The following is a 23,411-nucleotide window of genomic DNA, read 5'->3' on the forward strand; positions in this document are numbered from 1 at the left end:
ACAATTTTGTCTCTAGTGTCTTTGGACAGCTCTTTGGTCTTGGCCATGTTAGTAGTTGGATTCTTACTGATTGTATGGGGTGGACAGGTGTCTTTATGCAGCTAACGACCTCAAACAGGTGCATCTAATTTAGGATAATAAATGGAGTGGAGGTGGACATTTTAAAGGCAGACTAACAGGTCTTTGAGGGTCAGAATTCTAGCTGATAGACAGGTGTTCAAATACTTATTTGCAGCTGTATCATACAAATAAATAGTTAAAAAATCATACATTGTGATTTCTGGATTATTTTTTTTAGATTATGTCTCTCACAGTGGACATGCACCTACGATGACAATTTCAGACCACTCCATGATTTCTAAGTGGGAGAACTTGCAAAATAGCAGGGTGTTCAAATACTTATTTTCCTCACTGTAATCCTAAAATCTAACGTCCTCTAGTAATGATTTTAAAATAGAAACAATTGATACAAACAGTATAAGCAGGTGCGACTGCCTACCGTTTATAGAACACAGTCTGTTCAAAATATACTATGGTACGATATGTAGACCAATCACAGAGCAGCTCTCGAGAGACACACATTGATATTTCAGAAGTTACAGTTTCATGACAAACAAATGGTGAAATAATTGAAATGGCTACATGACAACGGGTGCAATGTCTGTTTAATTAACTTTAAGATTATTTAGCATGCTTAGTAACAAGGTCATTATTATGAATATTTTAGAGGTTAGACAGCACAATTGTCGATGAAATCTGAAATTTCCTAAAACAAAAAAAATCTTATGCAGGCATTATTTTAGCCTTGCACAACAAACAACAATCTAGACCACTCACACAATAATTAAGATCAAGTTCCTTATAATTTATAAGTTCAAATCATTAAGTTGTAAACACAAGTTCTCAGAGGAATGTTCAGCCTTCAACTCCCCGAGTTCGGAGATGAGCTCGTCTCTTCCTCATGCCGCTTCAATGGAAGTGTCTCCATTTCTGCCCTGGGGCTGAGAAATCAAAACAGACACGAGACAGCGACATTTACACTTCTGAAAATTTCAGCAAGACCTTTATTATTTTGTTACCCATTTAGTTTATCATTTACAAGTCAGAAATCTCAATTGATCAAAGTCTTTCTCAATCAATGTGTTTGTTCTGGGAAAAGACAATAAGCAGATATATTTGAACAAATCCGTCCAATTAGTGTTCACATTTTTAAAGGAATGTTTCATTATTATTTATGTCATTGCAACTTGTATGGTGTTGTTTTATTCTGTGAAACACAGAGGGAATATTTTTTTCCCCCTATCAAAATGTTTTATTGCTTCATATAATTGACAAAGAAAAACAAATATTCATTGAATCAACATTTAACTGCCTCTACTACTTTTTCTAAATAATGACCTTGACAAAGATGCGTGAAGGCAGGAAGCGGCGCAGAAGTTGAGTTGAGATGTTTGGAAAGCGCAGCAGGTTGATGTTTAGTTGAGGGATGAGCTGATATCCCGCCATCAGAGGATAGAAGTTATACAACATCTCCTGCTCCGCACCCGGCAAGATCCTCATTCGCACCTACATACAGAAATAGATTTTAATATGGATAAATATATCATCACATACTAATGTTTATGGAAAAGGGATTCAAAAATTACTCCAATTATTTAGGGTGATTAAAGGTCCTTAAAAAGATGTCCAAAGTAAAAGTAAGCCTATCAAACAGTTATATACTTTGCAACGAGGCCTTTTTTATTAGATAGGGCAAGGTAGGACTGGCAGGAAAATGGGGGAGAAAGAGCTGGATCGACGTATGATCTGAGCCAGACTCGAACTCATGTTCCCATGAGCACAACAGCAAAAATAACAAATGTATAATAAAAAATATATATATATTATTTTAATTGTTCAGACGATTTGGCTGAAGAACATGAATTGCCAAAAACAAAAGAAGAATGTGAAAGTGCAGATTATTGTAAAAAAGGACTTTAATATTGATCTGTTTCTCACCCACACTTATATCCCTTCTGAAGACGGATTAAACCACTGGAGTCATATGGATTACTTTTATACTACCTTTATGTGCTTTTTAGAGTTCTGGTCACCATTCACTTGCATTGTATGGACCAACAGAGCTGAAATATTCTTCTATAAAACTTCATTTGTGTTCAGCAGAAGAAAGAAAGTCAAACACATCTGGGATGGCATGAGGGTGAGCAAATGATGAGTAAAAATTTTCATTTTGATTTGAGGACAGCATGTATAAAATGTTTCAGCAACTGTTACTCAATGACATCATCAACAAAGTCATTTGTAGCCGTCATAAAATTATCAAAATCACTTTTTTAAAATTTTTTTCAAAACTTTTAGATTTTTCCGTTTTATTTTTTTATTCCGTATTCAACAGATAATTAATTCATGAATTATATTAATGATCATTCAATTATATCATCAAAATGGTGTCTAAATAAATGGAATAATTAAAACTGAATTACTTAACTAAATAATTTTTTTTGTTATGCATTATTTTGATCAAACTAAGTGTTTTTATTCAGAACATCACAGCACAATCCGAAATACAACAATGGAGCTATTTATTGTCAAATAATGTTCTGCACAACAGAGCATCACAGATGTGTGAGATATTGCTTAAAAATAATACAATGACTATTGATTTTTATTTATTTATTTATATCCACTTTTCTCCCAATTTGGAATGCCCAATTCCCCCAGTTGCCTCCGCTTCTGAGACAGTCAATCTGTGCATTTTATCACATGGTTCGTTGTGCATGACACAGAGGAGACTCTGCATGAGGAGGCTCATTCTACTCTCCATGATCCACACACAACTCACCACGTGCCACATTGAGAGCGAGAACCACTAATGGTGACCACGAGGAGGTTACCCCATGTGACTCCATCCTCCCTAGCAACCGGGCCAATTTGGTTGCTTAGGAGACCTGGCTAGATTCACTCACGCCCTGGATTCGAACTTGCGACTACAGGGGTGGTAGTCAGTGCCAATACTCGCAGAGATACCCAGGCCCACCACTGATTTATTATTAGTAGTATTTCTCTTCTTCTTCTTATTCTATTATATAGCATCGGAACATCCATAATTTGTCAACTGAATGTGTGTGAAAGGATCATGAAGTCATTGAGGCTCTTGGATCCCTCTGCACTGACCTGTTTGAGTCCACTAAACATGAATGCATCGCTGGACTCCACGCTGATCTCCACATCCTGAACCAGTCCGGTGCGGTTCTCCAGATGATACCGAACTGGTAAAGACTCACGCACGCGACCAAATGAGGGCAACTCTAGAACAAAACAAGTGAGCGAACAAGCCGGATTAATGATATGAAAGCAGACACTGAACTGAGAATTGCCTCTTTCGGAGCTGTTCGGCACACTGAGAAACGATGTTCTGCTGACATTGAGCATGCGTGTGATTGGGGATGAAATGTCAGTTTCTGGTGGATTTTGATGAACAGCAGAAATTATAACAAATAAAACATACTTGAAATATGTTCATGAGCTGACTGTATTACTGTTTTATCAACGTATAAAACGAGCCACAGAAACAGACTACAGTGAACTGCTTAAACTCAAATATTCAACCTTACTGTGTGTTGATTTCACTGACCTGCGTGCACATACAGGGGGATGTTCTCTATCATTACGTGTGGCAGAATAATGCTCGTTCTCACCACTAATGTCTCAGCCACTGCTGACTTTCTGGAAACAAACAAAGATTGCAAGATAAGAACTTTTGCTTATGATGTCATCATTCCTCTGGGAACACATCATGAAAATCTATACATTTTGAATTGTCACAGCAAGAAATTAAAGCTGAAGTCGGCCATTTCTGCACCACCAGCTTCACCGAACGGAACTGTAAAACACATCAGTTCTCGCCATCTTCCCTTGGTTATACAAACAGATAGTCCCCACCCCAAACTCACGCCATTGGTCGAGCCAATGTTGTTGTGGACCCTCAAACAAAGAGGAATGTTTTGTTACAATTTTAGGTGAAATCCTCCTACAAATGGGTTACTTATAGTTGACTGTGCATATTATGCTGGGACACTGGAAAGAATTGAAACATAACATCAACTTAAACTCGAGTTTGAATGCACAAACTTTTGTTTAAATTTATACTCATATAAAGCAATTCAAAGTCTCATAATAGCATGAGAAAGGCATTATCACATTCAGTGAACTACACACAAAAGTTTCATGATGTCAAAGGTTGTGTTGTTACCTCTTCCAGGAGATGATGTACTGTCCCGAGGCAACAGTGCTGGTGCCATTTTGAACAGGAGGACATTTGAGCAGGAAACATTCACTTGCACACTCGCTGGTCTGCAGGGTGACTGAACACACAACAGAAAGAATCAAATCTGTGAACTGGAGAAACTATTTTTTTTTTTGTGGAATACGGAAATATTGCTTTCACTAAATGTGCCCAATGTTGAACAGCCAATAAGTATGCCATCAAATTAATAATAGGTTTGTTAAAATTAAATAAAACATTTGGCATTATAGGAGTCTATTGTCTTAAAAGATGACAATTTTCAAAATATTATTTAGTGATGGGAAGTCTGATTCTTTTCCGTGAACCAGTCCTTTCGGACTGTTCGTTTTAGTGAAATGGTTAAAAAAAAACTGATTCGCTGGTTCTTTTACATCATCGCATAATGACGTCACTGTACATAAGGCTAATACGCCGGCATCGTAGAATACATGCTCAAACACATTTAATCAAGCCATCTGCAAGCGCATATTGTTAATTATTACATTTAGTTTCATTATTATAATAATAATAAGAGTGTTTCTTGTCATAAGTGTAATTTTAAATACACTTATGTTGAAGTCATTAAAACAATATTTCTAACCACTCCACAGATTTCATATTAGCAAACTATAATATTGTTAATTATTACATTTAGTTTCATTATTATAATAATAATAATAATAATAAGAGTGTTTCTTGTCATCAGTGTTTCATTCAGTGATCTTACAATACATCCAACCTTAAAGTACCAATACTGACACTGATATACAAAAGCGGATGTTCTACCTTTCTAAAGCATATTAAGTTATAGATCAACTCATCCTTTTTTACAGAAACCATGATCCAGCTCATAACAGCTGCAAATATAATCAGCATGCAATATACTTAATAGTCAAATTAATTTAAATCTCTCGATTTAAACGTTTTGCGCCCATTCAAGCGCTCGGTTCACGCATGCTCATTAGCTGCTCACTCACTGCTCATCAGTTCTCAGTATTATGTCCGAAATAGGCGATACTCAGTTCAGTGTACTGGTGACTCGCGAACTGCTATGAACGACTAAATGTACTGTTGACACGAGTGCTGCTGTCCAAGGATCATTGTACTGAGAGTCGGAATGTCAGGCACATCCAAGAGACAGGTTAAGATAGAGTAAATTGTGGACCAATGTTGACTCGAGATGCAAACTGTTTCAAACAACTCAGTCTGATTTGGTGAACTGATTCAACTTGTTCACTAAAAAGAAAGATTCGTTCACAATTATGCTGATAACTAGGGCTGGGTATTGATACAGTTTTCCAGATTCGATTTGATTCTGATTCACAAGCTCTCGATTCAGTTCTGATTCAATATAAATTCATATGGGAATATTTCACTTACAAATATCCACTTTGCTTACATATGAAATGAATTATCCCCCAGCTAATGCTTTTAATTATACAGGGATCTTCTAACTAGATACATTACAACAATTTTAATTTGACTAACTATATTTTATTAGTTTTTAGTCATTTTGTTCACATTTCAGCTTTTTTAAAATGCAACAAATTAATGTATTCCATCAATAAAAACAAATTGCACTATTTACAAGCATTTACATTGATTCTTTAAACAGACACCGGAGACTCTTATTTTGAAATGACGGTGACTTGGCCCATTTCAATGCTCTATATTAACGCATTAACAAAGTTAGGCTTTTTATAGCACATATATATATATATATATACCATATATATATATATTATACATTCACCAGATGAAGGGTTTTGCATACATATATTTCACCAGATGAATAAAGTTTACATAGGTTCACAAGATATGGATTTGGAGACACCATACATGTTAGGGCACGTTTCCATATAGTAGCATTTTTCTTTGCATGTTCTCACTTTAAAACACTTGATTATTTAATCAAAATATAAATATGCATTGAAGTGAGGACAGAAATATTATTGAATATTGTCAATGATGAAAATATAGATGCTGTTATACTGCAGAACATTCAAACTGTAGAATCCTCCAGCACCAGCCACAGAGGAATATAAAAAACTGTATCGTCATAGATTTTTGCAGATAACCGATAATTTCAAAATGCAACCATCCACACCAATTAATGGGAAACAGTTTTGTATCGGTCTACCTCTATTATAGAATATAAGTTCATGCCCATGTCTATTTGTCAACTGCCCATACACATTTGGAAAATACATATATTTAGGCAGCAAACAAGTAAATATAGACTGTCATTAAAGAATTCAGAATAATAATGGTAACAATAACTCAACCATCAAAGAAAGCATTCCCCACCTCCTTCCACTTGACTCTGGGGCTGATCAATGGCAGTCATACTGGAGGCCAGCTGTACTTCACTGTTCACCAGCTCAATCGGCCATGGAGACGCGCTCAAAATATCCATCATCAGCAGGAACGGGATATCCACATACACACGCTCTAAATGCTCAAACTGACACACACAATTAATTACGAACAACAAATGTGCTATTATAACTAAACATTTCATTAACTCACAGTTGGGGTATTGTGGTTTTCTGGTCAAAACTGTAGAATTAAGGTGGATCAGGAGGGCAATCTTACCTTACTAGACACAAACTTCACAGCCACTTCAAATGGAACAACAGTTTCTACGGCAACAGTTTCATCCTACAGATTGAGGACAAACAATACAACTCTGTAAAGGTTAACTCACTTACATGACTTCACGAAACGGTCTTTACAAAACATTTGTAATAGCAATTAGGGTTTTGCGCACTTTGTGACATTTGCATGTGATGTCCTTGCCCTCGACCGTGGTGCTCACAGAATAAGCCACGTGAAACAAGAATATTCTAGATCCAGTGTTCACGCAGCGGACATACAGGGGCTTCACGATCTGATGCAAGGAAACACATACACATCATTATACTGGAGTCAAGATCAGTTCAATCACAGACATCTGTGAAAGGATGCTGTACCTTCTGGCCAGGTTGTAGGTCACCGAGGGGAATGTCAGGTAGAAGGGCGGGGTGAGAATCATCACACACCTCAGACCTATTTAGAGTGATTTGGGTTGTCTGTGTGAGATTGGCATCCTGACCTAAATTAAACAAAAAAAAAACAACACAAAAAAAAGGCACACACACACACACACACACACACACACACACACACACACACACACACACACACACACACACACACACACACACACACACACACACACACACACACACACACACACACACACACACACACACACACACTATTATTTGAGTATTACAATTCAAAACATATACTGACAAACAAGGCATGTTGTTCCAGAGACACATTTTATCAGTGTGTACCTGGTTTGAGGCCAGCAGTGAGTTTCATGTCTTTGGCCACAGTTTCCTCCTCTGATTGGATGGTGACAGTAATGCAGTACATCTCATTGGTCAGAGTCGGAGGCTCGTGGGTCAGCTGTACAGAGATCCTGGGCACTCGAGAGATGATCCTTCAGGGCAAGATGCAAATGTAAAATTCAATGTTTGTATATATATTTTAACCTGTATCCAAAAGGGCTGCAAGGCTTCTTGAGTGCAGTTTACCTTCTTAATACATGTTTCTGGATTTTTTTGTGGGTGCATGTTATTCCAAAGAACAAAACATCCTGTATCATAATCTTTCACTAAAATGTAATATCTTGCTCCACATTTGAAACAGCTTTTGTTAATGGCTGACATCATAAAGCTCTCTTTTTTTCAACCCCTCTCCTCCACCTGTCAAATAGAGTAGACGTCGACCGGTAGTGGATCTTGCAGATATGATAACTAAGGTGGTGGAAAAGGCAGATAACCCGATAGTTTTTAAAATCGATTCATATAATAAATACAAATTATTCTTTCATTACTATGAAAGACACACTTACATAGAGGGTACAGGAGTTTAAAATGAATAAAATCCCAACACTAACAACATGAAAAGTCTTTGTGCATAATGTAGGACTTTTAACAATAAACAAGCCCAGAATTCACATACTTATTTTGGGACACTTTGTTCTGAAATAAAAGAGACTTGGCTCTGTAAGAATGCTCTATATGAAAGTATTTCCCAAATTAAGCTTTTTATAGCTTATGTATTAACCAGATTAAGGATTTTGTATACATACTGCATATATATATATATATATATATATATATATATATATATATATATATATATATATATATATATATAAACAGTTGATGTCTGAATTTTAAATACACTTATGTTGAAGTCATTAAAACAATATTTCTAACCACTCCACAGATTTCATATTGGCAAACTATAATTTTGGCAAGTTGTTTAGGACATCTACTTTGTGCAAGACATGAGTAATTCTTCCAACAATTGTTTACAGACAGATAGTTTCACTTTGCATTGACTATCACAATTCCAGTGGGTCAGATGTTTACATACACTAAGTTAACTGTGCCTTTAAGCTGCTTGGAAAATTCAAGAAAATGATGTCAAGCCTTTAGACAATTAGCTTCTGATAGGCTAATTGGAGACAACTGGAGGTGTACCTGTGGATGTATATTAAGGCCTACCTTCAAGCGTTGCTCTTTGTTTGACATCATGAAAAAAAAAAAAAAAAGTGTGGACCTCCACATGTCTGGTTCATCCTTAAGATCAATTTCCAGATGCCTTAAGGTATCATGTGCATCTGTACAAACAATAGTATATAAGTAAAAACACCATGGGACCACGCAGCCATCATATCACTCAGGATGGGGACGCATTCTGTCTCCTAGTGATTAGCGTGGTTTGGTGCGAAAGTGCACATCAATCCCAGAACAACAGCAAAAGGACCTTGTGAAGATACTGGAGTAAACAGATAGACAAGTATCTATATCCACAGTAAAACAAGTTCTTTATCGATATAACCTGAAAGGCTGCTCAGCAAAGAAGAAGCCACTGCTCCAAAACCACCATATAAAAGCCAGACTACAGTTTGCAAGTGCACATGGGGACAAAGATCTTACTTTTTGGAGAATGTCCTCTGGTCTGATGAAATAAAAGGGCCACAATGAGCATTATATTTGTAGGAAAAAGGGTGAAGATTGCAAGCTGAAGAACACTATCCCAACCGTGACGCATGGGGGTGGCAGCATCATGTTGTGAGGGTGCTTTGCTGCAGGAGGGACTGGTGCACTTCACAAAATAGATGGCATCATGAGGAAGGAAAATTATATGGATATATTGAAGCAACATCTCAAGACATCAGCCAGGAAGTTAAAGCTCTGTCACAAATGGGTCTTCCAAATGGACAATGACCCCAAGCATACCTCCAACGCTGTCAAAATGGCTATGAGGACAACAAAGTCAAGGTATTGGAGTGGCCATCACAACGCTCTGACCTCAATACAATAGTACATTTGTGGGCAGAACTGAAAAAGCATGTGCGAGCAAGGAGGCCTACAATCCTGACTCAGTTACACCAGTTCTGTCTGGAGGAATGGGACAAAATTCCAGCAACTTATTGTGAGAAGCTTGTGTAAGGCTACCCAAAATGTTTGACCCAAGTTAAACAATTTAAAGGCAATGCTACCAAATACTAACAGTGTAAGTAAACTTTTGACCCACTGGGAATGTGATGAAAGAAATAAAAGCTGAAATAAATCATTCTATCTACTATTATTCTGACATTTCACATTCTTTAAATAGTGATCCTAACTGAGCTAAGACAGGGAATGTTTTCTACGATTAAATGTCAGGAATTGTGAAAAACTGAGTTTAAATGTATAAGGTTTATGTAAACTTCTGACTTCAAATGTACATAAAGTTTATTTATGAGGTTTTTATTATAATTCACAAGAGATGGAAAATTGATATGAATATAAGATGGATGATTATTGTCTTTACGATGAAAGATTTAGATACAGTAAATGCCCATGAGGTGACAGTGATTGTTTTTATTTCACCTCTAGAGGCCACTGACATACTCCAGTACCAAGTCATTCTAACTGTGGATTTCTCAAGCAGCAGCCACAGAGGAACACAAAGGAATAAAGAAAAAGAAATATGCATAGATTTTGACTGATAACCAATAATAGATAAAAAAAAAAAAAAAAGCAAATAACAGCGATCATTACCTATTAATCAGTAAAACAGATATATCAATATGCAGACCACTTTTTATGATCCAGTAAATTCTCTATGGATAAAAATGGGATGCGAGTGCAGTTTCAATGTTGACTTAAGCAAATGAAAGAAAATAAACTAAACCTTTAAACCAAATCCTTCCAGATCTAAGGTCTATTTGTACTGACAGCCACATACTACATCCGGTAGTTTCTGAAAATATTATAATTTATTTTAACTTACATAGTGCTTGACTGTATGGAAACTGTGTCCCAGTCCACCTGCTGTTCTGTGGGGCGTGTCCTCCTTTTAAATGAGCGGGATGCCTGTAAAGCCTCCTGGGAGGAGGCTGCATCCCCCCAGCCACCCCGCCAGTTCAGATACACGTAACGACCTGTCTCTCTGCCTAACATAAGTCCCACAGACGTGATCTGAAAGACAATCAGACAAAATAATGTGACATTTAAACAGCCCCCCACAAGAAGTATTTGGACACTTAATCCACACGTTAATGTGTAAATGTCTTTTTGCATTATCTAACAAAATATCAAACAAAGCGATATGATGTGGTGCTGGTGAGAAACAGACCAATATTGTAATCCATTTTTACTTTAAATCTCCACTTTCACATTCTTTGCGCACCTCGCCACCTACTGGGCAGGGAGGAGAATTTATAGTAAAAAAGGGCTTAGATATTGATCTATCTGAATATGGCCCCCCTCTGCTGTTGGTCAAACAAACAGATAGTCTCGCCCCCATCTCACGTCATTGGTTGAGTCAAAGTTATTGTGCCTTTATGGACAGGTCACTCAAAACAAACAATAGGATATTTATAGCACCATAAACAGTGTTTACAGTTTTCTGGAAAATTTACCTACAAATGGCTAATTTACAGTTGTCTCTGCAAATAGGGCTAGGATAAGAAAAAGTGTTTGAACACAGAAAAAGCTACACGCATCAGCTTTAATGTGATGAACTACAGGACAACCACATTTAATTATCTAATGCATTGACATTCATACATTTTTAAGAGGGACTTTTTAAGCATGTCCAAAAGTCCAAATGCTTTTAGGGGCCAATGTATGCCATGTGATTATTATTGTGCCACCATTATAACGTTCATTTTCATTTGTGTATATTTTACCTCTATCTTCTTTCCGACATCTTCGGTTTTGGCAACAAATTTGAAGCAGTACTTGCGGGTTTTTCCTGGAACGAGACACATGTTCTCCTGGGTGGAAGGCTCTAGTATATCCTTCTCTTTCGAGGCATCCTCCAGCGAGCAGTACGGATTATACTCCTACATTTAAAGCAAATTAAGAAAGAGTCCAATGTCATGGAGTATAACATGCATGCATGGTGTGCATATACGTGTGTCAGGTGTTCTGTACCTGGTTGTTGAGGCTGACACACAGCTTTGAGAAGCGCACAGGATGTGGGCAGTCAGCTCTTACATAGACATGTAGCTGGACAGGCTCATCGATGTGGAAACTAGGAGACAGGAACTTGGCTTTGCACTGAACTGAGGGAAAGACATGAAAGTAAACAGATACATATCATTATGTTTCAATCACGTCACATCAGCTCAATCACATTGGAGGGATATTTCATACAAAAACGAAAATTCTGTCATTTACTCAACCTAATTTCTTTCAAAGTTCTTTCTTTTATATCAGTATTCACTTTCATTGTATGAAAGCAGATCTTCTTCTGAACACAAATGCAGATTTTAAGAAGAATATTTCAGCTCTGTAGATTCATACAATGCAAGTGAATGGTGACCATAACTTTAAAGCACCAAAAAGCACATAAATGCAGCATAAAAGTAATCCATACAACTCCAGTGGTTTAATTCATGTCTTCAGCGATGTGATGTGGTGCTGGTGAGAAACAAACCAATATTTTAATCCTTTTTTACTATAAATCTCCACTTTCACATTCTTTGCGCACCTCGCTACCAACTGGGCAGGAAGGAGAATTTATAGTAAAATATGGCTTAAATATTGATCTGTTTCTCACACACACATATCATACCACTTCTGCAGATATAGATTAAACCACTGCAGTTTTATGGATTACTTTTATGCTGACTATATGAGCTTTTTGGAGCTTCAAAGTTCTGGTCACCATTCACTTACATTGTATGGACCTACAGAGCTGAAATGTTCTTCTAAACATCTTTGTGTTCAGCAGAAGAAAGTCACACACATCAAGGATGGCATAAGGTGCAATAAAAGTGAATCGTGACTGTGGCTAACATTCTGCCTAATATCTCCTTTTGTGCTTGACAGTTATCCTGTTGGTGGATATTTCTCGATGTAAAAATTCTCTTTCTGGTATTCTTGCGAGTATCATGTTATATTAACCGGGTTTACCAGCTTTACTTGGTAATGACATGATGTGGAGCGGAGGGGGGAGGGGCCGGGTCAGAATATCGCGCGCGAGGGATAAAGGCGGCCGGTGACGATTGTTCGAGAGAGAGAGAATTACGGGCATGTCCATCATGTGTGTTTGTTTATGTGTTTTTGAGTTCATTAAATTATTATTTATATTGACAAGCCGGTTCTCGCCTCCTCCTTTCACATCCTCTAACTGTTTTAAACATTAGTTGAAAGGATATAAGGGATGGGAATTGTGAGGAATTTAAGATCCCTTATGGGATAGTTCACCCACAAATGAAAATTCTCTCATCATTTACTCATCCTTATGCCATCCCAGATGTATATGAATTTCTTTCTTCTGCAGAACACAAATGAAGATTTTTAGAAGAATATTTCAGCTCTGTTGGTCCATACAATGCAAGTGAATGGTGGCCAGAACTTTGAAGGTATAAAAGGGACATTAAGGCAGAATAAAATAATTAGATTGCAGTGGTTTAATCCATATCTTCTGAAGTGATATAACAGTTGTGGATGAGAAACAGATCAATATTGAAGTCCTTTTTTTACTAAAAATGTACACCTTCACATTCAGCCACCTATTGGTTGGGGCTGGTCAAAGATGGAGATTTCTAGCAAAAAAGGTATTTCTCACCCACAACCATCATATCACTTATGGATTACTTTTATGCTGCCTTTATGTACTTTTTGGAGCTTCTGAGATCAGGTCACCATTCACTTGCATTGAGAGACCTACAGAGCGGAAATTATCTTCTAAAAATCATAATTTGTGTTCAGCAGAAGAAAGAAAGGCAAACACATCTGGGAAGGCATAAGGATGAGTAAATGATTAGAGAATTTCCATTTTTGGGTGAACCGTCGCTTTAAAAAAATGTAACCGATTGCAACAAAACTCATGTGTAGGTCTATCTTTAACTACACATTGTCATCTGAACAACCAGTCAGTAACTGCCCATTTTAAGTCAGTGGAGTACACTTGTCGCACTCTAGATTCAAAAGAGTCATTTGTTCAGGAATCTGATTACACTTGTCACAGTGTGTTTTTTGCAGATTCAAAAGAACTGGCTCATAAGAGTCTTTCTGGAAAAATTCACATTCAGGAACCTTGAAAATAATACAGTTCTCATATTTATGTACTTTTTAAATGGGATATTTTCCAAATAAGAACCGGTTCTCAGGTCTAAATACTGATAGACATACCTTTGCATACACAAGTGTAGTACACAGTTTTATCAAACATGACTCACTATGTATAACTGTTTGTTTTTACATTTATCCTTTTACACTATATATTTCCACTGTAAGCTGTTTTCTGGATTTTACACTGTGATGGAACTATTTTCTGTAAATTGACAGGAAGTCACTGGTGCTGCCAGTAGAGCTTAATTTGTATTTAACTCAAAACATTTTTTTAATATATCACTAGACAAAAACAACTAACCACACATTTAACTACTGTATACAGTAGTCCACTATTGCACAAATGGCTGACTCATTTCTTGCTCCTGGTCTAGATTTTTGTCAGACTCTTTTGTTTAGGACTAAATGTCAAATGGTTTAGGATCAGCATTGTATTGTGGTGTTAAGGCCAGCTAAAATTATGCCTGGATTCAAAAATGTATTTAAAAGAAGCGAGTCTTGTATGAGTGCTTACCAAAGGGCACATAGTCCTGGACATCAATGGTGAACTCATTGTTGCCGGCCAGAGAGATGCGGTCACTCCAGAGAGACTGGGCCGCCTTCACGGAGACCGGGTCACAGTCCGGTTCAGGCTCCGGGACATCATTCTGACAATCCATGAAATACACAGGACATCATTTTGCATAATTTTGTAAGCTGATTTCATAGGAAAATAGGCTTTATGTGCATTACAAAAACATAACATTTAAATCTACAGCAGGTCCACAAGATAAACAAGAAATAATATATTTTAAAATTGCATTTATATGTATTCACCAACTAACCAATGAAGAATACAACAATACCCAAACAAACATTAAAATAATCAATGTAAAAACAAAATGTAATTATAATAAGTACAAATTAATGTAACTTGGTAATATATATTAAAAATTTTAATAATATGCTGATATCAAATTAACCAACATCATGAATCTTTAATGATTTTAATGTAATTTTATTTGGTAGTAGTATAAGAGCATTAATAAAGAGATATTTTAAACAGATATTTTATGATAAAGAAAATTTATTGCCCATTGCCGATAATTTAAAAAGTCACAATATCAGCCAATTTATTGGCCTTGGCGATATATTGGTCGACCACTAGTTTGAACGCAATAACGTGTTCTCATCTTGTGCCGTCTGCTGTCGGTATAAGCGGTTTGTTCTTCGCATAAGCTGCGTGTTGCCTGTACAGCTGGAGTTTCCCCTACTGCCCCCTGCAGAAAACAGGCCGTACTTAAAGCTTGAATTGCTCCAATGGTAGGAATATTCCTTATAACGGTCTGGGGACATGATTAAATTGCCCAATTTGTTTAACCACATAATTTTTTATATAATTAATTGCACTGAAATAACGTGCCAAATCGACAGCCCTATTTGTTACATACAAGTAAAATAATTGCATATTATTATTTTTTGTGTTCTTTAAGTGAATAGCAGTACTGAAAACATGCCTTGATTATGTTTAAATTGACTTCTTGCTTTAAATATTTTGAATCCACTTGTCAACAAAGGCTATTTGGTTGATTATATGAATTACATAAATACCAAGATGTATATTGAATTTCAATAAAGGGTTGAAAAACATTGAGATATACAGTTTTTTTTCCCCACTACTAATTCTTTGTAATGATTATGAAATCTATATCTATACAAACCATGAGCACTTTAATTAGATTCTTCTCGATCCTGGACTTCTGCTCTTCAGGGAGGATAGAAGCTAAAACCACACAAACACACATGTTAACCAGAGACACTTTTGCATTTGGTGAGTAGTGGAGAGTATGGATCAATACAGTGTGATCATGTACCTCTGCCCACCAGTTCCATGGAGTAGGTGATGTAATCCTTCACCTGACCCATGAGGTAAGAGCACTTCAGAGCTGTACACAGGATTGACGTGAGCAGAGACCACCAGCGCTCCGTACGATAGTCACACATCACATAATCCAACAGTCTAGAAAACACACACACACATTTATATCTAACAGCTCACATTAGGACTATAGCTACAAGCCATTTAAGACAGATATAGGCACAGCTCACACTCACTTTACTGCTTTGGTGTAGTCTTTTGCATGATAATATTCTTCTCCCATCTGAACCACTGCAAAAACGGAGAGAGATTGCAAAAATGTCAGACAAAAGTTACCCAGTCATATTCCAGAGCTGATCAGCACTGAATTGTATATTTCTAGTTTTACTTCACAATCAAATAAAGAATACAATTCAAGCGTGTAGCACTGACTGAGATGGCTCTTCATTCGAGGACACTTGTACTTCTTAAACTGGGCAACAGCATTACTGAGGAGAGCAATGATCAGCTCCTGACAGGACAAATACACACACAACCATTAGGAGAGAAATACTGCAGATTTTCAACTTTGAAATGTAACGTACACTACCAGTCACAACTCATTCTTCATTACTACTTTCCACATTTTAGAATAATAGTGAAGTCAAAGCTATGAAATAGCACTAATGTCAGCAACAATATTATACATCAGTTAGTTTCTGTGCTCTTATCTGATTTGACAAGCAGTTCACATGTATGCTTGTTGGCACAATCTATCATTTCTACAAAACGTATTTCGAGCATTTAAGCATAGGCCTTTATATCAAAAGATTTCTAAAAACATGAGAAACATTGAACAATTCAGTCCAGTGTGTTCAGATTTTTGACTAGTAATGTAACTGCTATTCAAGAGCAACTGTATGTTCAGTGCAAAAAAATGTCCCACCGAATGAAGCACGTCTCTCTCTTTTACTTGAAGAGCAAGGATGCCTTGTTTCTCTTTTTCAGGGTCAGGAGGATCGATGCCTAAGGGTTAAAAGTCACTGAGTCAAAAAAAGACTTTATAGCCCTTAGGTTAGATTGTAAGCTCACAAGTCTTTTGTTGTACATGATGGCAACAGCTTTTATGGCATTATGATGATAAATAATTCATATGCCTGGGTCATATTTCACCTAAAGAAAAAAGCTAAAAAATACACACACATATGTATAATTTAATTACCATTATGATTTCTGATATTTAAATTGTATTCATATTATTCTCATTCTAGCAGTATTTTTTTCTTTATAGCTGTACATATTATTTTGCACATTACAGAGATGAGAATTGGAAAGGATGTGCTTAAAGGAATTTTCCATGAGCAATGCAAGTTGAGCTCAGTCATCATCATTTGTGGCATAATTTTGATTACCACAAAAAATTATTTCTCTTCTCTCGTTTATTTATATAAAAAAGCAAAAAAACAGGGAAGGGAAGTTACAATGGAAGTGAACGGAGCAGTCCATAAACATTAAAATAATCACAAAAGTATAGTTTCAAAAGTATAGAAAATTGAAGCATTATACATGTTAACATGATTTTAGTGTGATAAAATTGCTTATTAACCTTATCTGAGTTATATGATGTCCAATTTTACCACTTTGTCATCATGACAATGTAACCCAATGTGTAATGTAGTCTGGTAAATGCCGTAACACCAAATTCCAAATTTCCCAGATTTCATCATACTAAAATAATGTTAACATGTATAATGTTTACATCTTGTGGCTATACTTTTGAAACATTTTTACATTGATTTGAACATTTTTGAACTGGCTTCATTCACGTCCACTGTAAATGCCTCACTTTAACTGCAATTTTTGCTTTTTTTAAATAAACTGGGAACAAGTCGAAATAGTTTTTTATGTTGAAGTTGTTTTCTATTTATTTTATTACTTTTTATTCTTATTTCGGTTTCCTACTGGTTTGAAATAGATTTGTATGTATCTTGTATTTTCTTTATCATTTTTATGTAAAGACCCATTTACATTTGGCAACTTTTTTACTGATCGGACTGCTATCTGATTGAAAAAGCATATTCTATTTACACCTGGCCACATCAATGTGTCTCTGCCAAATGGATATAAATCCGATCTTCAATTCTTGTGCTATATACAAATAACACAGAGTTCACTTCCGTGATTAAGCTAATGCCGGGCAGAACATTTAAAAGATGGGATATATTAGGAGCCTAGGTAGCCCAGCGAGTATTGACATTGACTAACACCCCCTGGAGTCCAGGGCATTCTGATTGAATCCAGCCAGGTCTCGTAAGCAATCAAATGTTCCCGGATGCTAGGGAGGATAGAGGCACGTGGGGTAACCTCCTCGTGGTCATGATTAAGTGCTTCTCGCTCTCAATGGGACGCTTGGTAAATTGTGAGTGGATTGCGGAGAGTAGCATGAGCCTCCACATGCTGCGAGTCTCTGCAGTGTCATGCACGGATTGACTGTCTCAGAACCGGAGACTTGTCCTCCGCCACCCAGATTGAGGTGAGTAACCGTGCCAACATGAGTACCTACTAAGTAGAGGGAATTGGCCATTCCATATTGAGAAAAAAGGGGATATAAAAAAAATAAAAAGATGCAATTTATTATTTGATTCCTAGTGACTTTAAACCTACAACGTGATTCCATGTATTAATTTGTTGTTATTCATTGCGTGACGTGAACCCTATGCAAATACTCTGTAGCAGCAGTTATACTTAGCATTTTCCACATGCTGACAAAGCGCTGTTTTGGCAGAGTAAAGTTAACATATGCGTCTTGAACAGCCAGATGCATTTACAGTACACTTGACCAGTTTCGTCTGGAATGCCTCTCAAACCACCTCCTGAATTGGTTTGGCGATCGGATTGCAATCAGTCTCGAATGTGTTTCGGAGGGCATTTACACCTGGTCATGATCGGATAGCAGTGAAAATACATGAAGTGGCCAAGTGTAAATACCCCCCAAAGCACTTTGAATTACCAGTGTTTAGCAAGGCAATTTTACTTATGTAGTACTTTATGCCACAAATACTGTCAATTAAGTTTAACTTGTATTGAACCCAGAACATTCCTTAAACATTTTAATGGTCCTAAAATAGGCTTCATTTTCTTTTTTTAATTTCAAAATAGTTTTTGACAGATTTTGTGAGATTCAAACAAAGACACAGATAGATTATTTCTGAGAGGGTGATCACTCACTCTGATGTCCCTGTCTCCAGGGTCTCTGTCCATAAAAGTCCAGAGCTCCGGTGGGGGTCTCCAGAGGGTCAGGTGCAGGGAAGCCCACACCTACCTGTGGATCAGGACCAGTAGGAGATTACACATCACACTCTCAAATTAGAGCAGATAACATTCCTGATACATTGGATAGTGAGTAGCAGCACCTCATGACTGCAGAGCTGTCCCGCTTGCTGCTTGCGCTCCTGTGCATAGTATGCAGCCTGCTGGTAGTAGAAGCCTGGGTTCTGGGTCTGGATTGCTGTGAGGCCCAGTTTAATGGCCTCATCAAACAAATCACCAAACGACTGAAACCTAAAGTGAGAGGTCAAGTGAACATGGACATGTAAATGATCTGCACTTACAGTGCTTCCGGAAAGTATTCACAGCGCTTCACTTTTTCCACATTTTGTTATGTTACAGCCTTATTCCAAAATGGATTAAATTCATTATTTTCCTCAAAATTCTACAAACAGTATCCCATAATGACAACATGAAAGAAGTTTGTTTGAAATCTTAAATTGTATTACATTTATAAAAAAAATAAAAAAAAATAAATACATTTAAAAAAAAAAAAAAAAAAAAATCACATGTACATAAGCATTCACAGCCTTTGCTCAAAACTTTGAAGCACCTTTGGCACCAATTACAACCTCAAGCCTTTTTGTGCATGATGCTACAAGCTTGGCACATAAATGTTTGGGCAGTTTCTCCCATTCTTCTTTGCAGGACCTCTCAAGCTCCATCAGGTTGGATGGGGAGTGTCGGTGCACAGACATTTTCAGATCTCTCCAGAGATGTTCAATCGGGTTCAAGTCTGGGCTCTTGCTGGGCCACTCAAGGACATTCACAGAGTTGTCCCGTAGCCACTCCTTTGTTATTTTGGCTGTGTGCTTAGGGTCGTTGTCCTGTTGGAAAATAAACCTTCGCCCCAGTCTGATGATCCAGAGCACTCTGGAGCAGGTTTTCATCAGGGATGTCTCTGTACATTGATGCATTCATCTTTCCCTTGATCCTGACTAGACTCCCAGTTCCTGCCGCTGAAAAACATCCCCACAGCATGATGCTGCCACCACCATGCTTCACTGTAGGGATGGTATTTGCCAGGTGATGAGCAGCGCCTAGTTTCCTCCAAACATGACGCTTGCCATTCGGGCCAAAAAGTTCAATCTTTGTTTCATCAGACCTGAGAATTTAGTTTCTGATGGTCTGAGAGTCCTTCAGGTGCCTTTTGGCAAACTCCAGGTGGACTGTCATGTGCCTTTTACTGAGGAGTGGCTTCCGTCTGGCCACTCTACCATACAGGCCTGATTAGTGGAGTTCTGCAGAGATGGTTGTTCTTCTTTACGGTTTTCCTCTCTCCGCAGAGAAACGGTGGAGCTCTGTCAGATTGACCATTGGGTTTTTTGTCACCTCCCTGACTAAGGTCCTTCTCCCCTCGCTCAGTTTGGCCGGGCGGCCAGCTCTAGGAAGACTCCTGGTGGTTCCAAACTTCCATTTACGGATGATGGAGGCGCTTGTGCTCATTGGGACCTTCAAAGCTGCAGACATTTTTCTGTACCCTTCTTCAGATCTGTGCCTTGATACAATCCTGTCTCGGAGGTCTACAGACAATTCCTTGGACTTCATGGCTTGGTTTGTGCTCTGACATGCACTGTTAACTGTGGGACCTTATACAGACAGGTGTGTGCCTTTCCAAATCATGTCCAATCAACTGAACTTACCACAGATGGACTCAAATCAAGTTGTAGAAACATCAAGGATGATCAGTGGAAACAGGATGCACCGGAGCTAAATTTTGAGTGTCTCAAAAGGCTGTGAATACTGTTGTACATGTGATTTGTTTTTCAAACAAACTTCTTTCACGTTATCATTATGGGGTATTGTTTGTAGAATTTTTAGGAAAAAATGTATTTAATCCATTTTGGAATAAGGCTGTAACATAACAAAATGTGGAAAAAGTGAAGACTTTCCGGATGCACTGTATATAGCGCATTTTTAACCTTAGCGGTATTCAAAGCACTTTACTCACTCACACACACACACTCACACACTCACACACTCACGTTCGATTCCAGGTTTTCTGGCACGGAGGTATGCATAATTACAAACTAGAGTCACTATGACTGTTATCTATTTCTAAAGAGATAAGTTACAAGCTACATGTAGGACAAATGCAAAGTTTCTGCAACAGCTCCCTGATGCGGTTTAATGCCGCGGTCACACTAGACTTTGAGGCTACTCAAACGCTGCAACGATCGTGATATGACGTCACATTAATTGAACATATAACAAATAGTAATACACTCAAAATGTAAAAAATATACAATCTACTCGACTTCAAAAATATAATTTTTCTAGGGATTAGACACTCACAAGTGAGTGATTTCGGACACAGTAACAGAGTCGACACCGAGAGTCGATTCCTGTGATGGAGTCGACCCCGATTCTGGGGCTATTCAGAGTCGAGGAATGTTTTGCTTTGATATGGTGTAATATTCTATTATCAGTACCGCCGCTGCCAAAATGCATACTACACAGTTTGCGTAGGGCACCAAAGCTGTAAACCTAGGGGAAACACTGCAATCTGAAATCGAACAAGCTATTTTTGAATGCTCTGAATGCTTGAAAAAGTGCTCTTGTGCCATCTTTCCATGGCACTTGGTTTAACATTTTGATATCTAATGCAAAGACACTCATACACTTTTCAGTGTGACTCAAGTGTGTCAATTATTCAATTAAATGAAACATTGATTACTGTGGGGGAAATGTAAAGACTGGAACGCTTGAGATCTTAACTCAAGACAGAGTTGGGTTGAGCAACATACTTTGCCAATATTACACAACGAGGCCCTTGATGTGTTGATATCTTTGTCTTAAGATACAATAAATTATACCTAGTTATTCATATCTATACAATGGCAGGACTTTACTACCCAGAAGCATATGGTATTCATACGAGTACTAAACATTCATTAAAATGATGAGTTGTATAGACTAGCTTTGAACAAAAAAAAAACAAAACAAAGATTTGCCAGAAGGGACAATTTTACGATTTATTATATCCATCAAAAAATATTTAACACAGTTAAAATGGCCACAAAGATCAGGAGCACATATGGCAATGTTCAATCTTACTGTTTGGACATCCAGGCGGTGTGTTCAAAGGCCAGCTCTGCGCTACCAATCTTCTTCTTACACAGGTCGATGTGTTTACGAAACTGAGCGATGGCGTCCAGGGGGGTGTTATGCTGAAAGCACAGTCTGCAGATCTGCAAGTGAAGCCCACTGTTAGAAATCCACTCTGAACACAATGCAACTGAAAATGACCGTGCAATTTACAAGAGAATGACAACAGGAAATCAACTCAGGCCTGTTTCCTGTGTGGTGTATACATCTGTTTGTGTGACACCTCATATTGGTTGTGTCTAAAGCCGTAGAAAGCTCACTAGGTTGAGACACAGCCATTCATTAGCGGAGGCGAGTGTCACTATTATTATTTAAAAAAAATGTACAGCGTACCTGCAAGCATCACTATTTGTTGATGGTGCTGTGCCATCAAACTAACAGTGTTGGGATGGTTACTTTGGATCTGAAGCTTCTCAAGCTGCAAGCTACACATTAGAGGTGGATGTGGATTTTGCTAATATGATTCCTAAGATGGTGGAAAAAGCTGATAACCGATTAATTGGCCAATAGTTTTAAAAAATCGATTTCTAAAATATATATATAAAAAACATTTCCTTGCTGTGACAGGCGCAGACAGAGAGACTACCAGAGTCCAAAATGGAAAAAACTATCAAACAAAAAAAACTGTTTATTGTTCAACCAAAATCCCAACAATAACCAGAAAGTGAATTTTTCTTATGCACAAACATTTGGTGCATAAAGCAGGACTTTTAACTATAAACAAGCCGAAACATGCTGGGAACTCTTATTTTGAAATGACTGAGACTTGGCTCAGTTACAGTCTTCTATATTTAAAGGAACATTCTGGGTTCAATACAAGTTATGCTCAATGGACCGCATTTGTGGTATAATGTTGATTACCACAAAACATTTTGAAACAGTATTTTAATGTTTACAGATTGGCCTGCATTCACGTCAAGGATTTTTAGATATTTGAATTGAGTTATTTCTAATATTATATTCATCATTCTCAGATAACTATATTTTCTTCTGCAGTATAGCTGCTAAAAGAATTACCCTGTTTTAAAACAGTTTGACATATTTATATTGGAAAACAAGCCAAAACAATAATAAAAAAAAAACTATCAGCACCTATAGGATAGATTTTTGCAGATAACTAACAGTTCCAAAGAACAATTATCGGCACCGATTAATCGGTAAAACTGATATATCTGTATACCTCTATCCGAAACCACCAAGGATTCTCCTAGCAACC

At 37.4% G+C, this 23,411-nt stretch overlaps 1 protein-coding gene across 1 annotated transcript in view; it reads right to left on the reverse strand.

The window, feature by feature from the left end:
* Positions 1 to 654: 654 nt before the first annotated feature.
* The window catches only part of LOC127663351 (trafficking protein particle complex subunit 11), a 30,268-nt gene continuing 7,511 nt past the window's right edge, over positions 655 to 23,411 (reverse strand). The window contains exons 9-30 of the mRNA XM_052154899.1: positions 22,145 to 22,278; positions 19,174 to 19,321; positions 18,989 to 19,082; positions 16,707 to 16,786; positions 16,214 to 16,292; positions 16,018 to 16,072; positions 15,777 to 15,922; positions 15,624 to 15,685; positions 14,438 to 14,570; positions 11,776 to 11,906; positions 11,529 to 11,684; positions 10,628 to 10,815; positions 7,627 to 7,775; positions 7,258 to 7,379; positions 7,056 to 7,175; positions 6,881 to 6,946; positions 6,593 to 6,749; positions 4,253 to 4,364; positions 3,635 to 3,726; positions 3,175 to 3,308; positions 1,399 to 1,566; positions 655 to 1,001 (exon numbers count right to left, since the gene is read on the reverse strand). Of these exons, the coding sequence (XP_052010859.1) occupies positions 960 to 1,001; positions 1,399 to 1,566; positions 3,175 to 3,308; positions 3,635 to 3,726; positions 4,253 to 4,364; positions 6,593 to 6,749; positions 6,881 to 6,946; positions 7,056 to 7,175; positions 7,258 to 7,379; positions 7,627 to 7,775; positions 10,628 to 10,815; positions 11,529 to 11,684; positions 11,776 to 11,906; positions 14,438 to 14,570; positions 15,624 to 15,685; positions 15,777 to 15,922; positions 16,018 to 16,072; positions 16,214 to 16,292; positions 16,707 to 16,786; positions 18,989 to 19,082; positions 19,174 to 19,321; positions 22,145 to 22,278 (2,568 nt within the window). The 3' untranslated portion in view covers positions 655 to 959. The remainder of the gene's footprint in view (positions 1,002 to 1,398; positions 1,567 to 3,174; positions 3,309 to 3,634; positions 3,727 to 4,252; positions 4,365 to 6,592; positions 6,750 to 6,880; positions 6,947 to 7,055; positions 7,176 to 7,257; positions 7,380 to 7,626; positions 7,776 to 10,627; positions 10,816 to 11,528; positions 11,685 to 11,775; positions 11,907 to 14,437; positions 14,571 to 15,623; positions 15,686 to 15,776; positions 15,923 to 16,017; positions 16,073 to 16,213; positions 16,293 to 16,706; positions 16,787 to 18,988; positions 19,083 to 19,173; positions 19,322 to 22,144; positions 22,279 to 23,411) is intronic.

The sequence above is a fragment of the Xyrauchen texanus genome, chromosome 23 (assembly GCF_025860055.1).
Source record: "Xyrauchen texanus isolate HMW12.3.18 chromosome 23, RBS_HiC_50CHRs, whole genome shotgun sequence".
Lineage (NCBI taxonomy): Eukaryota > Metazoa > Chordata > Actinopteri > Cypriniformes > Catostomidae > Xyrauchen > Xyrauchen texanus.